Here is a 15311-nt window from a genome sequence, read left to right on the forward strand (position 1 = left end):
CAATGTGAAATTACCACTAAAGATTTGTGATGTTGTTAAGTTTTGATTTTAAATGAGTGTTATCCTCAAGGGGTGCATGAATGGGTTGAGTTTCTAATGGTGGTGTTGATGTGCTATTAACTTGAGTTGTTGATTTTACTCCAGGCAGAGGAATATTAGCATTCTTATTATGTGCCATTTAGTTTGATGGTAAAGAAAAGTACTTTCTATGCTTTTTTTCACAGAAAAGGCGCTAATTAATAATTGGTCACTCGATAGTGAGTTATCAAAACAATGATTTTTTGGTTGATTTAAGCTCCTCAATTCCTGTAAAATATTAGCAAAGTACTTGACAGTTTATCTAGTCATTCACTCTAATGGCTAAGTCACCAAAACGACCTTAAAAGTATAAAAGAGATTGAGTTGTGAAGTGTTATATACTTGCGAGTCTTATATGATGCCTTTATATAGGACACTAAAGTCAACCCTTTCTACTAGGAGTTGGCCAATAAATGTGAGAAATATCTAAAATTTAGATTGATCTTTATCAAATATGTTATATTTTGAAGATATTTACATATCCAATTAAATTTTTCTTATTTATGTTCAATCAAAAATTATTTTCATTTCAAACATATAATTCTAATAAAGTATGAACTAGGTCAGATCTAGTCTATTTAGGGTTATCTATTTCTATTTGGACAAAGATAAATTATACAGAGTAGAAGAATCGGCATCCAAAGTACAAACAAAATCCTTAGGAGGGACCGAAAGCCAAGCAAAAGGGGAGACTGCCATTGGCCAGCTGAAGGGCCAGCCAATAAGAAGGCTTATTCCTACCTTTAATAAATAGAGAGAAGGAGACATTTTCAAACTCCAACAGTCTCTCCCTTGCTTAGTCAACATCATTAGTCATCTCCGAGGGAGGCTCCACATCAGAGGAAAACATATTAACTAAAGCTTTATATTTAGTGCAAATGACAAAATTAACAAGGCCTAATTCCTTTGGAAATCTTAAATAAATATTCAGGGCAGCAGCATGGGCAGCACCATTGGAAAGGCTAGGTTTAATGTAGGTGATCCCGTTCTTGATAGAGCCATTGGTGTTCTTGCACAAAATCACAATTGCAGCTGCATCTTTCACTTTGATATACTTGACAACAATCTGCACTCGGACCACTTGATGGGGGGGGGGGGGGGCAAGCACGCAAGTCTGGACTCCTATCTCACGTGGTTGGTTTTAACTATAGGAATAGACAAGAAATCATTAGCTAAAAAAATCTCTTACCCGAGCAATCATGATGGGGTCAAATGGCCTTCCCTCAAAGAGGAATTCATTTCTACCCCTTCAAATGGCCCACAACATAAAGGCCAACCTAGTTATGATATCAATAGTCTGAATACCCTTACAAGTTTTAATCATGGTGTACCACCAATCAAACATTGAGTGAATAACCCTAAAATCAGGAGAGTAGACGAATTGGGAGGAAAACCAAGCCTGTCTCACCAAAGGGCATAACAACAAAGCATGTTCTACATATTCATTATTCTTAAAATAGAGCCGACAAGACTTGTTGAGGGCCAAGCCTTTTTTAATAACATGTTTGTCCGCTCTCTAGATAAAGGATTTGATCTTAGGAGGGAGGTTAGATTCCCAAATAGAATACCAATACTTTGAGGGGAGAGAGTTGGAGGAGGAGCTACTAGCTCTAGATTAGTGGATATGCTATATACCCACATATGCAGATTTAACAGTGAAAACATCCTTAGCTGTCCTCTCGTCTGCTAGACCCTAAAGGAATCATCTTAATAGCTTTCAGTTCCATAGAAGAGAGGAAAGGGTTTGAGGTATAGAGATGCCAAAGGCCCTTATCAAACCGTATCCTTACTCTGAAAGAGGGAGAAAGCTCAATTTTCAAGGAAGAGAGCCTAAACCTGGAAGAATTAAGATCCAAAGATCGTCCTAAATAAAGGTGGATTTATCATCTCCAATTAGTTTTCGAGCCCCAAGTTTAAGAATCTGCCTAGCTGCAAGAATGTTCCTCTAACCCTAGGATGGCCTATTGCCCAATTATGCATTCCATAGGGATGAGTGAGGGAAGTAGATAGCCTTAAGGATTCTAGCCCATAAGGAATGAGGGGATGTTAGTAGATTCTAGGTCTGCTTGGCCAAAAGGGAGAGGTTAAAATAATGAAGATTTTAAAACCCAATCCAACTAGACTCTTCGGCTTGGACAGGTAATCCCAGCTAGTAGGCTCAAGTGATTTCGGTAGGGGTCTTGGTTCTTCCAGAATTTTGCCATAAAGCTATTCATCACATCATATAAACCTTTGGGGATGATAAAGCAGGTCATGATGAAAGAGGGGATTGAAGTTAAAACATACCTTATCATTACCTCCCTACCCCCACATGACAAGAACTTATGCTTCCATGACTCGAGTTTATTCAAAGATATGTCGTTAAGAAATCCTAGGATTCTCATCTTCCTCCTCCCCCATAACACATGAGTGCCTAAATACCTATCATTCTTAGTGATATGCCTTACTCTATATACTGACATAATAGCATCTTTAATTGGCTCAAAACCGACTTGGTGAAGATAACCCCTGTTTTAGAGAAGTTGACAAGTTGCCCAGAGGTCCTCTAGTATTGATCTAGGATCCCTTTAACCCTTTTTAGCTTCATCCATGCCAGCTTTAAGAAAGAGGATGATATCATCAGTAAAAAGCATATAGGATAATGTAGGACATCTCCTGTTATTCTAACTCCCTATAGAAAGCCACATTGGATCACCCTATGAAAGAAGATGGAGAACTCATTGGTAGTAAAGAGAAAAAGGTAAGGGGAGAGGGGGTCCCTTTGTCTAAGACCTCTTGAGGGAACGAAAGGCTTCGAGGGACTGCCATTCAAAAGGATAGAGAAGGAAATAGTAGAAATACATTGATGGATCATCTGGATAAAATCCTGATGAAAGCCCATCTTAACCATGACTTTCTCCAAGAAAGCCCACTTAACTATCATAAGCTTTGGGTATGTCAAGTTTGAGGGCAAGGTTGGCTGTTTTTGAAGGGCATGGCTTGTTTAAAGAGTGGAAAAACTCATGAACCACCAAGAGAATGTGCCTTCTGAGGAAAAAAGCAGTTTAATTCTCGTCTGTGATCTCATTAGAAAATGGTTTAATCCTGCTCATTAGGACTTTAGAGATAATCTTGTACACCACATTGCATAAATTAATAGGTTTATACTCATCAAGGGATTCGAGGTTAGGTGTTTTGGGAATCGGTACATTGGATGTTTGGTTGAAGGCCCCCAATTGGAATTTAAAAGAAATGAACTTGTTGACAGCATTAACTAAGTCAAGTTTTACTTTTGCGAGAATTTTTGGTAGAATATTGCACAGAAGCCATCAGGCCCAGGAGTCTTTGTTCCTTCAAAGCTGAAAACAACCATTCTGACCTCTTCCTCCGGCATTGGCTTGATCAATGACTCATTCATATCTTGGGAAATATTATGCTGCACACAACTTAGGATATCCTCCTAGTCCTATATACCTTGACTAGTGTAAATGTCTTGAAAATACTTCATGATCGCCCTTTCAATATCTACTTCACTCTTGAGCCAAACTCCTTGGGAATCCTTTATCATATGGATTCTATTTCTACTCCTTCTCTACAAAACACTAGTATGGAAAAAGGACGTATTCCTATCCCCATATTGAAGCCATTTAACATGAGAGTGTTGGAACCAGAACTGCTCCTCTTGTTTCCACAGAGTTTCCAACTTCCCAATAAGCTCGTTCTCAACATGTCCTTGGAATTAGGAGGGAATTTGGTAGAGGGTATTAATCTCAGTTAGAATTTGATTGATTTTGGACCTTAAGTTATCAACCTCAGTTGAGTGCTAAGATCTAAGATTCCTAATATAATTCATCAGTTTCCTTTTCAAAATAAATTGATGAGATCCTTTGAAGTTATCATCCTAAGCATTGTGGATCACCTTAGAGCACCATAGCTCCTCCAGCCACTTTAGTTCAAATTTGAACAATCATTTCTTCCTTTTAGATGAATCAAAAGGCATTATAAGAAATGGTATATGGTCTCCAACCACTCTAGTTTCATATAAGCCCTATCTAGCCTTTGTTGAATGCAATGGTTACCAGACCTCTTGTTGCACCATGAAAATTGAGGACCCAGAAAAGGAACTTCCACAAGATCACAGAAGTTAACCCAATCTCTTAGGATCTGTAACTGGTCGTAAGGTATCTCTCTCTCTCCTATTTGTCTAAATTATTATTTATTAGATTGACATCATCTAGAACAACCCAATGAGCCCCATCAGAAGGTTTAAGCAGGAGACCTAAATTATATATATTATTTCCTAAGCATACAACTTGAATCCCCATAATAGACGGTACAATACTAGGACATATTAGACCCAACCATTAAGACATATGTATGGATGAAATATTTTGAAGAATGAAGAATTTATACCTTCACCTCTAAGGACCCCACACAAAGAGACCGCCTGATAAGCCTTCAAGGTCCATAGAGAAACCAGATTCATATCCCATTCTCCTTCTGAGTTTGTCGACAAAACCACTTAGATGCTTAGTTTTTGCCAAAAAATATAAAGTGGCGTGGTGAGCTATCAACAAGCTCTTTAGATGATAAATTGTCAAAGGCCTCCCTAACCCCTGACAATTCCAACTTAAGCAACTCATGGCATAACAGTGGCTTTAGGCAAGCCACCAACTCCTTCCGAAGCACCAGCTTTACTACCGCCTTGTCCTTCTATGTCTCCATCAAGTAGAGGTTCTCATGATCATGATGAAGGCCCTCTGATGGAAGTTCATGTATTTTCAGTCTTTTTCTAATGAGTAAGGTGTTTTAACTTCCTTTTCTTCATAAAGCTAATGGTATTAAGTTTTATAGGGTTATTCAGCCCGCTACAGGAGAAACCGGTAGAGCCTTTGGTTGATTCGTTATTGCCTACCCCTTCATCCTCAACAGAGTTAAATTTACCCATTGTGAGAAGTTCTCCAATGATCCAATCCAGCACGCTTGCCGTAAGTTGGTATTGGGCTTGTTTACCTTCTTAAACACCTAGGTTTTCTTAATGCCTAAGCCCTTAGAATCCTATTTATTATTGAGTAAGGATTTCCTTTTAAGGGCCCGATATCTAGTTTTTAGAGTAAGTTCTTAGTCCGAGCTGGAAGTTGAGCTAGATGGGCTAGCTAGCTTTTTCCCTTTCCTAAAGGACCCTCCTTGATTTGACACTAGGTTGACAACTTGGCTTTTCTTATGCCCTTCCCATGTGAGTCCTTTTGAAATGATAATAGCTTTTGGAAGACTAGTAAGTTGGCAATTTAACATTACCTATTGTCGCCAAATGTCTTCTTGGGGAAGGTCCTGCCTTTGAAACCCGAGAATTGAAGCTTTTGGAGCAAGATACCAATCCTTGCTTTGGGCCACAATAGCCAGCTGATCCTGGGAAGCTTCTTCTATAGTGACATCCTTGATAATTTCCCTTTTATGCGATGATTCTAAACTAGTATTCATAAAGTCTTTTCTTGAAATGGACTTTAGGCTCCCTGGCCAAATCTCCTTGAAAAGGATAGAACTTCAGTACATGCCCTATACAACCACAAAGAAAGCAAAATTTTAGAAGGCGCTCGTATTGGAAATAGACCTAATAATCTTTATAGATCCCCACTGGTAGGTTCTTTCTTTTATTCCAGAAATAAAGAGGGAGAGGTTGCTCTAACTCAACTAACACCCTTATTCTCAGGCTGAAAAAACATCTAATAGAAGAGGGCACCATATTCTCCATCTTGATATATCCACCAAATAACCTTCCTATTGTTTCAGCATTGCTTGCATTTATTTGTTCAGGAGGTAGGTTGTGGGCTTCAACCCAAAAAGGATGCTGAGAGAATTCCAGATGGTCGATACGTGTGTTGCTAGGCCAGTTCACTAAAACCAGGAGCGAGTTGGCTACAAACCAAGGGATTCCCTCCATCATCTACTGTTTGTCCTCCTTGGATTGAAACTGGAATATAAAGATACTCTGATTTCACTTTTGGACCTGAAGCTCCCCTGTCAACTTCTAAATCTTCTGAAGTGTACCTTTAATCATCCGCCCAGATAATTTCTTGAAGGATAGGAGCTACCCACAAGAGTCCTCTCGGAATGAAACATAGTGAGGTCCGTAGTGGTAGTTAGTTCAAGGGTCTTTTCCGTGTAGCACAAACCTTCAGCTTTTTGATATAATCTTTGAGCACAATATCTTCCGACTTTAAATTGTTTCCCGCCATAATGAAAGGGATGGTAAACTGAAACAAGCACCTCAAGGGTCAAAGAGAAACTCATAAGCTAACCACTCAATGAAAATAAAAATAGAAATCAAGAGAAAAGCATAAATAAATGAAGAAGGCAACACAAAGTATATGAGGAGAGAGGTATCTTAGAAATGCAAAAGAGGCTAACGAGCTAATAGAAACCACTGAAAGAAAAAGGATCAGACATACAACCATGCACACCGTAACCCTAAGTTACACAATATACTCCAAACGAGGAAACTATTCTTCACTTATGTTCAGTATCAAAATGTAAATCGTTATAATATCAGAATTATCTGTTTTGACATATTCTACTCGGCTATCGCTATATATATATATATATATATATATATATATAAAAGGTTATTAGTATTGAAATACCACGACGTTCATTCCTTGCCATTAAATAATACACATAGGCCATCTGATGGAGTCTCCGCAACTTACCTTCTCTTCGCCAATTGTAATTTGTGCTAAAAGTAGAACATGCTGTTAACATGTAGTCCCATACTTGTTTTGAGAAAGTACAAATAAAAATCAAAAGAGGATATCATTATTAGAATATGCAAATAATTTTAGTAGTTACTTTTTAAAATTAAAAATGAAATGCAAAAAGCGTATGTGTGAATGATGAATTGATACTTTTATATTTATTTTAGAATTAAAATTCTAATTTCCGTTTAGAATTAAAAATGCAGTTTTGACAATTAATGCTCTCAGAAGTCAACAACAACATAAACTCCACTAGGCTGCCTCTCCTCTTAATCATATGATTAACTCTCGCATTAACTGTAAAATTATTTTTGGCGTAAAGTTTAAAAAATAACGTGTGGTTTAGCTCATTTATATTTAAACAACATAATATTTTTTATACTAAAAATTATGTGTTTTTTTAGCATATTCTAGATATATTTAATATTTTTATTTTTTGAATTATAAATATTAATATAAATATAAGTTTTCATTAAATAATTATTTTTAAGTAATTTAGTATTCAATTAAATATTTTATGATCATAATAAATTGTTAAAATATAAATTTTTTAATTTTAATTAAATTTAAAAAAAGATTTTTTTAAATAAAATTTTAATATATTCATAAATTTGAGAATGAATTTTTAAATACCATATTATTTATAAAATTATAATTTAGTAATAGTTGAAATTAAAATTATATAAAATAATAAAAATTATAAATATAGATTTAAAAATACTAACAAAATAAATGATGTGATACCGATTTAATATAAAAAATATTTTCATCCTTCAAATAGAAAAATATATAACCAGATGGTTTTATTTATACTATACTCCCATACCCGCAAAGGTTTCCCTATTTACAAATAATACTTTTCTTTTTGTTGATTTAAAAAAAAAAAAAAAATCTTGTAAGCCTCAAACATTCTCTTAATATCTATTTCTGATCAGACAACTTGGCCTTTCGGTTGTCCAAACAATCATAAGAATCTATTGATTGGATTGTCCTAATTACATTTGGTCTAAGCTATAACTCGATAAGAGAAATGTTTGATGCCAAGTTGGGTTTTTAAATTGGACAATTGTAATTGTATGATTAAGAATCTTTGAGGTCTTTAATTGTATGCCAGTGTAAAGTCAACCCATTTTATCAGTACATTCTTTCCAGTTCTGCTAGTAGTGGACTAGTTGCCCAACGTGCAATCACATTGTAGAATACCATATGTAACTCAATTCGTTTTCTATTTCATATGCCAGAAAATGAGCAGCGAGGTTGTTATCTTATTGGAGCCACGACACTATTGTCTACTCACTGGAGATATATCATGTTACTTGAATTGAATGCGTATAAGAATTTTCACAACAAAGATTATCATGTCATACAAATCATGTTAGGGAAGATTGATGGTAAAGTTTTTTTACATACGGACTTAATTTAATAATTATTATATCTCAAATAGTCTAAAAATTACCGACACTTTTAATAAAATAAAAATTTACATTGAATATAAACATAAAAATTATATATATCTAAGATGTATATAACAAGTGCCGTAAATGCATAATTTTAAATCCAACACAATCTAGATAAATTTTATATTGAATTTATAATTTTTAAATTATGTTAAATAACACTTTTAAATCTATTTAAATTTTCCAATTAACAATATATAGATTTATGAAAATCATAACAAATAGAAAAATCTATATCTAGACTTGTTGTATGTTCCCACCTATATACAAAATCGATAGGTAATTGACATATATTCATTAGTTTTAAATGATAAAGTATGTATCAATCATTCAATACCAAAGTATAAAATATTCGTATATATGTATTATTCTCCTATTCGTTGTTCTCCTATTCGTTGTGGTGTATACACCAACCATAAATAAGAATTCCCAATACTCTCTTATTCTTATATGGATCGTTAAGCTAAAGAAATTAATAATATATGATGCACTAGAAGTGTTTTCCGATAATAGAAAAATCACTAACAACACTGAAAATCCAAACACACACACATATAAATATATAATGATCATAATTCATTCATATTTAATCTAATGCCAGTTTGTCAAAGACACAGTCTAAGGGAACCAAAACTATAAAAGCTGGCCTATGCATTCGAGACTATCTCACTGCCCACAAGGAACTAATCAAACTAAATTCCAACATTTTCTTCTCTTTAATATTTAAGAGATCGAAAATGGCAGTGCAAAAGCTTTTTAGGCTTCTCTTTGCGCAACTGGTTCTCCTACTTCTGTTCTTAGATCTCACTAATGCATGGGGTTTATATATGAGGTTCTACAGGAGGACATGCCCTAGAGCAGAGTTTATTGTCCATAGAACTGTTTACCAATACGTTTCTAGAGACCCAACTCTTGCTGCGCCTTTGCTGAGAATGCATTTCCATGATTGTTTCGTTAGGGTAAGTTGTTCATTGTTACATAAACTTTCATGAGCTAGTAGTAATTATTTATGTAGAGCCTAACGAACGAGCTGTAATTGGCAGGGATGTGATGGTTCTGTGCTATTACAATCCACAAAGAATAATCAAGCTGAGAAAGATGCAATCCCAAACCAAACCTTAAGAGGGTTCAATGTGATTGATGCTATAAAATCTGCTATAGAAAGGGAGTGTCCTGGAGTGGTTTCTTGTGCTGATATCTTGGCCTTAGCAGCTCGAGATGCAGTTTTAATGGTAAGTTTGTCCACTAATATCCTTGCACATATAAATGTTAAATATTAATTATAATCTGCCATCGTTCGTATTATTTTAAATTTATATCAAAACATTTTCTTTTTACCTGTCATTCCAGATTGGAGGACCATTCTGGGCAGTTCCTACTGGGCGCAGAGATGGAAGAGTGTCAATTGCTTCAGAGGCATTAACACAATTGCCATCTCCGTTCGCCAACATTACTGAACTTAAACAAAATTTTGCTGCTAAGGGTTTAAATGTTAAGGACCTTGCAGTTTTATCAGGTGATAACTACAATATAATTATGTTATCTTTTTATTTGTAAACTCATAACAGAATGCGTAAATTCCATTAGAATTAAAGTGAAAGATCATAGTAAATTGGATGGTTTCTTATGCTATATAAAATTATTCCAAAAAAAAAAAATTAACAGGATATAACTGACTTCGTCTATCCTCTTTTTCATCTGATCAACTTGGAACTACTTTCTATTTGCAGGAGGGCACACAATTGGCATTGGACATTGCTTTATAATCTCAAACCGCTTATACAATTTCACCGGCAGAGGCGACACAGACCCATCATTGGACCCAATATACGCAGCTCAGTTGAAGAAAAAGTGCAAGCCAGGAGGAAGCACAAAGACTATCGTTGAAATGGACCCTGGAAGCTTCGTATCATTCGATGAAGATTACTATACTACTGTAGCTAAAAGGAGAGGTCTTTTCCAATCCGATGCAGCTCTTCTTGATGACTTCGAAACCAGCACTTACGTCAGGCTTCAATCATTGACCGGTGGATTAACTTTTGCTCGAGATTTTTCTGCATCAATGGTGAAATTAGGTTATGTCGGAATTCTTACTGGCAAGCAAGGCGAAATCAGAAAACATTGTGGTTGTGTCAACAAATGGTGATTCATCATTCTTGTTTTCGATTACAAGAAAGTTGCAAATGCTTCTGTCAATTTCTTTTGAGGGTGTCTGTCTTTTTTCTTTTTAGATCAATTATGGTGTCTCTGTCTTGTTTCATAATTTTTTATTACGAGTTCTGTGCTAATCATATTTTTTTCTTTTAAAAAAGCATGTCGACCTAACGAATTGTCATGTATTTCCACTTTATTTACTAATAAGAATTTGAGAGATTCTTTCTTAGATTTAATGTATATATTACAACTAACGAGAAAGTGATATGTATGTATGAATATTTTTACACTTTAGTATTAGATAAGTGATATATACTTGATTATTTAAAATTAATGAATATATGTCAATTATCCATCAATTTTGTATATAGGTGGAAATATACACCAATACTAGAAAATAATTTTTCTAAAAGTTTTTTTTCTAAAATTTTTTAATTAGATTTAGTGTATACACAGTTCTCATGAAGCAAACCCTACAAATGTCCTCGGTCAATAAAAAAGAGATACTTGAGGGAGTTGGATCCAACATATGACAACTAACTGGAAATGAGTGAGCCAAATGATCAGCTGCACGATTAGTTTTTCTGTACACGTCTTAAATGGACATGCTACTTTCTGCTCAACAACTCTTTTATTGAGCGGATCAAGGTGTAATGACTTCCAATTACTTCTCGGTGGTCATTCAGCATTGAATTACACACATATTGTCCACCCCAATCTCTAGACTCTGAATTCTCTTGCTCCAGGCGAGCTCTAGACCTTGGAATAATTCCCTTCCATAATTCTACAACATTCAATATTCATGGAGAAGCTTCCAATCCAACGACCACAATAGTCTCTAATCACTCCACCGGCAAAAGCATGACCTAAACTTGCAATGAGAGATCCATCAGTGTTGAGTTTGTAAGTTGGCCAAATAGGAGTTATTCATCTTATCAGCGCCTCAACTCTTTGGTTCCTTGTATCCGCTTAATATCTTGAAGCTGTTTAGCTCGAAGAAGAATATTCACTGTCATGGACTCTTTACAGTTGACTTGGCTCTAAACAAGTCTTGATTTCTACAATGCTAAAATCGCATATAGCAATCTTAAAAATATAATTATTTACATTTTAATATTAAATAATTAATATATATTTTATTATTTAAAATTAATAAATATATGTCAATTATTTATCGATTTAGTATATAAATAGAAACATATAGTAAATTGTAGACAAAAATTTTATTTTTATTTTTGCAGAAATTTCAAGTAACTTTCCGTTAAAATGGAATAATGAAAATATCCTCAAAATATAGTATGTTTTTATTTTGGGTTTCCTCAACTGTAAATTGTGCAATGATGCATTACCGGTTATTAATACATACAATTAAATAATTATTTTTCTTTTTTCTGGTAAATATAATTATTTTTCTATAGATAGAATTATTATTTCAATCACTTATTTTCTATTTTATAAACATTTAATTAATTATTAAAAATATATCATTTTTAGTGCCAAAAGCATACAATGACGTATAGTTAATTATTTTTATATTTTTATAGAGAAACATATCGCATTAGTCAAAATAGGTATTTTTATCTTATTACATTTTTTATCTTTCTTTTATGCTGTAACTTAATATTACTATATTGATATATTTTAATTTGTGTCTAAGAAGTACCGGTACTTATAACAAGGTAAAATGTTCGTGTCCGACCTGAATATAAACCCATATATTAATATATACAAATATTTTATTATTATTTTAAATTTACTATGATTTTCCATGGTCCTAGTAATGTTAGGATAGAATTTAAGTTAATTTATAATTTTTAGAAGAAATATTTTCAATTTAATTAGCCTATAATCTTATAAAACGATTAATTATATTCGGTTTTTGAAAAAAAATGCGTTGAATCATGAAGTATTTTTTCTTTTGCTTTTAGAGATGCGTTGAGAAAATTATATCTGAAAAATGAAATAAACTGCTATTAGATAAAATATATATATATAAATGTTGAACATATATTGTAAAGAAAAATATATATCTGGTATACTTTTGATATACACTAAATAAAAGTATATGTTAATTTTAATTATATTTATACTTAAATATTAATAATATGAAATATTGATTTCTTTCATTATTAAGATTTAAACGAATAATTTAATAGATATTTACAATATTTGCAAATATTTAAAACAACTAAAAGGAATGTGAAACATTAATAAAATAAAAGTAAATAACAATACATTTTGGATAACAATATTGTAAATATCTCAGCCTTTCGAAATGAAATTAAATGCAAACTCAAAAAGAAATTAACGGTAAAAGTTATCCGTTTGCCCAATAATAATATTTTTTGGATATCTGAAATTTCTTAAAATGAAACAGAATTCAACTAAAATGTTCAACATCAAATAATATATGTTTATTAAAATATAATATATGTTAGGTATCTGTAAGATATCTAAAATTAATTTTAAAAAAATAAAAAAGATGAAGAAAGTGAAAAATGAATATTTCTGAAAACAGTATAGGGATAATTTTGAAAAAAGTAAAGAAATAGAGATATTCCTATAATTATTTTTTTAAAAATAAATAAATGGTGAAATCTCCTCTATCATAAAACTCTTAAAATAAGTTTTAAAAAAAAAAATTGTTGCCAAGAGTTGAACACGAGTTAAATTGAAAAATATTTGTTAAGTTTCTGATACGAATTTTTTTATTTAATTTAGATATATGTCTTCATTTATAAATCTAATGATTGACACATATCTATTAGTTTTAAATAATAAAATATGTGTCAATCATTTAATATAAAAATAAGACACTCATATATATATATATATATATATATATATATGTTACTCTTTATTTATTGTGATGTATAGAAGTAGTCTACATAAGAATTTATCACATGCTAGGACAGATCAAATTTGAATATATATATATATATATATATATGTATATATATATATATATATATATGTATATATATATATATATATATATGTACGTAGCAGAATGTTATTCAATAGTAACAGTCTTAATCCACTATCTAAATAAATAATTACTATCCCAAGAAAGAAAAATTTCAAAGCAGTCTCTAAGAATATTTGAATCAACTTTCACCAGAAGAGATCAGTGTTTTTGCACAGTTCAATCTTAGAGAACAGAAGAATTACATTTCGTGCATGAGCTGCTCATGCTACCAAGCATACATAAATTATTTCCAGGCTAGCCTGAATTTTTAACCACTCAAATAGTATGACTCCAAGAAGTGCGCCTTAATACCTATAATAAATACATTAAATCCTTCCCATTTGAAACAATAATTTTCTTGCGCGCCCCACATAATAAGGCAAAGTAGAAAAGGAGGATTCTTTGATTGACAGAAAGAAAAAGAAATGAGGGTTATGATTGTAGCTTGGGCACGTGAATTTCCCATCGAAGTTGGTCACCAAGAACCTGTTCTTGAAATCAAAAGCAAGATTGAGCTTCTCCTTGGTGTTTCTGTGGCTGCACAAACTCTATCCATCTTTGGTTGGGAGTTAGTTGATGGTCTAGACATGGAAGACTATCCCATTGTCACTGAAGGTACAAAAATCGACCTTACTATCGAACCCATGAATCCTCTTCTGTTCAACAATGGTAATGACACTAGAAAAATCCAAATCATTGTAAAATTTTCATCTAGGCAGATTAACATTGAGGTGGATACAACTGATACTATTCGTAGTCTGAAAGAAAAAATCCACATTGTTGATGGAACACCAATCAAAAGATTGTCACTTTTCTTTTCCGGGATAGAACTTGATGAGGATTTTCGCAATCTAAGCGAATATGGTATACGTGAATTCTCTGAAATAATTGTGTTCCTTAAGACCATGTCTCGCCTGAGGGATGAACCTTGTACAAGAAAGCTAAGCATCACAGTGCAGACTTCCTCATCTTTGCTTAATGCAGCAGCCATTCCTTTGGAGATGAAGGATTCAAGTACTATTAGTGATTTAAGGCGGCTCCTTTTGAGCAGAAAAGTTCTTCCCCTGGATGATTACTTGTTCATACATAAACAGAGAATAATGCGTGATAACTGTAGCCTTCGATGGCATGGTGTTGAGAATGGAGATTCACTTTATGTGTTCAAGGGGACAGTGAGTCACAATGGATACTGAGATGTGTGAGGTATCCACATCAATGGTTTGCAGAGTGTGTATTACTTATGACTTAAAGAATGATTTCTCAGTTAAACAAATTAGCATCATGTGTTAAATTTAGAAAGGTTATCGGAATTTAATTCCATATTAGATGTAACAACATTGATTCAACTCATATGTATTAGACTTAATATATGTTCTTTAGTTTTTCCTATATATAATGAGCAAGATATTTTATCCATTAGTTCTTCAATAACAAAACTCATGTTACTGTTCAGCGAATGCCCAGAAAACGAAATATGTATGCACGATTAGTTGGGTTGATAATTTTATGACAAGGGTCAGATCTATGTATCTTGAGCATGATAATTTCATGTCATATATCTAATTCTTGTTATTATATTGGTTATGACTATTAGACTATATGCAGCAAAACTTGTGGTACTAATTTTGTACTATGGATATATTTGATAGTGAGATTTGTTTTGATATTCAACTCCTATTTAGTGTATATTTCTTATATTTATTTCTTACCATATATGTTCCTATCTTTTAGGAATATATTTTTTTAATTTGTATTATAATAGAAGTCTTGTAAAAGAGAGTCTATATAAGTCTTTGTACTTGAGTAATTCAATAGGAGTGAATATTAAATCAAATTTTTTTATGGTATCAGAGCCGATTATGTAAATTCTCTATTAAAAATATGTCTTCATCTTTATTTGAAATTCCTACTAAATCAACCAAT

At 32.9% G+C, this 15311-nt stretch overlaps 2 protein-coding genes across 2 annotated transcripts; both read left to right on the forward strand.

Annotated features, from left to right (window-relative positions):
* Positions 1-8976: 8976 nt before the first annotated feature.
* Positions 8977-10582, forward strand: LOC8264275 (peroxidase 27). The gene is made up of 4 exons (XM_002529690.3): positions 8977-9225; positions 9310-9498; positions 9617-9782; positions 9997-10582. The coding sequence occupies exons 1-4, from the start codon at positions 9004-9006 to the stop codon at positions 10410-10412; spliced, it is 993 nt and encodes a 330-aa protein (XP_002529736.2). The 5' UTR covers positions 8977-9003; the 3' UTR covers positions 10413-10582.
* Positions 10583-13616: 3034 nt separating this feature from the next.
* LOC8264276 (polyubiquitin) lies at positions 13617-14804 on the forward strand. The gene has a single exon (XM_002529691.3). It carries the CDS (start codon positions 13814-13816, stop codon positions 14579-14581), a length of 768 nt encoding a protein of 255 aa, XP_002529737.1. The 5' UTR covers positions 13617-13813; the 3' UTR covers positions 14582-14804.
* The last annotated feature ends 507 nt before the right edge of the window (positions 14805-15311 follow it).

This window comes from Ricinus communis, chromosome 7, assembly GCF_019578655.1.
Source record: "Ricinus communis isolate WT05 ecotype wild-type chromosome 7, ASM1957865v1, whole genome shotgun sequence".
NCBI lineage: Eukaryota > Viridiplantae > Streptophyta > Magnoliopsida > Malpighiales > Euphorbiaceae > Ricinus > Ricinus communis.

Coding starts and splice junctions, on each gene's coding strand:
- LOC8264275 (XM_002529690.3), top strand. CDS start 9,004: ATGGCAGTGCAAAAGCTTTTTAGGCTTCTCTTTGCGCAACTGGTTCTC. Junction 9,226..9,309: donor TCCATGATTGTTTCGTTAGG/GTAAGTTGTTCA, acceptor TGTAATTGGCAG/GGATGTGATGGTTCTGTGCT. Junction 9,499..9,616: donor CTCGAGATGCAGTTTTAATG/GTAAGTTTGTCC, acceptor CTGTCATTCCAG/ATTGGAGGACCATTCTGGGC.
- LOC8264276 (XM_002529691.3), top strand. CDS start 13,814: ATGAGGGTTATGATTGTAGCTTGGGCACGTGAATTTCCCATCGAAGTT.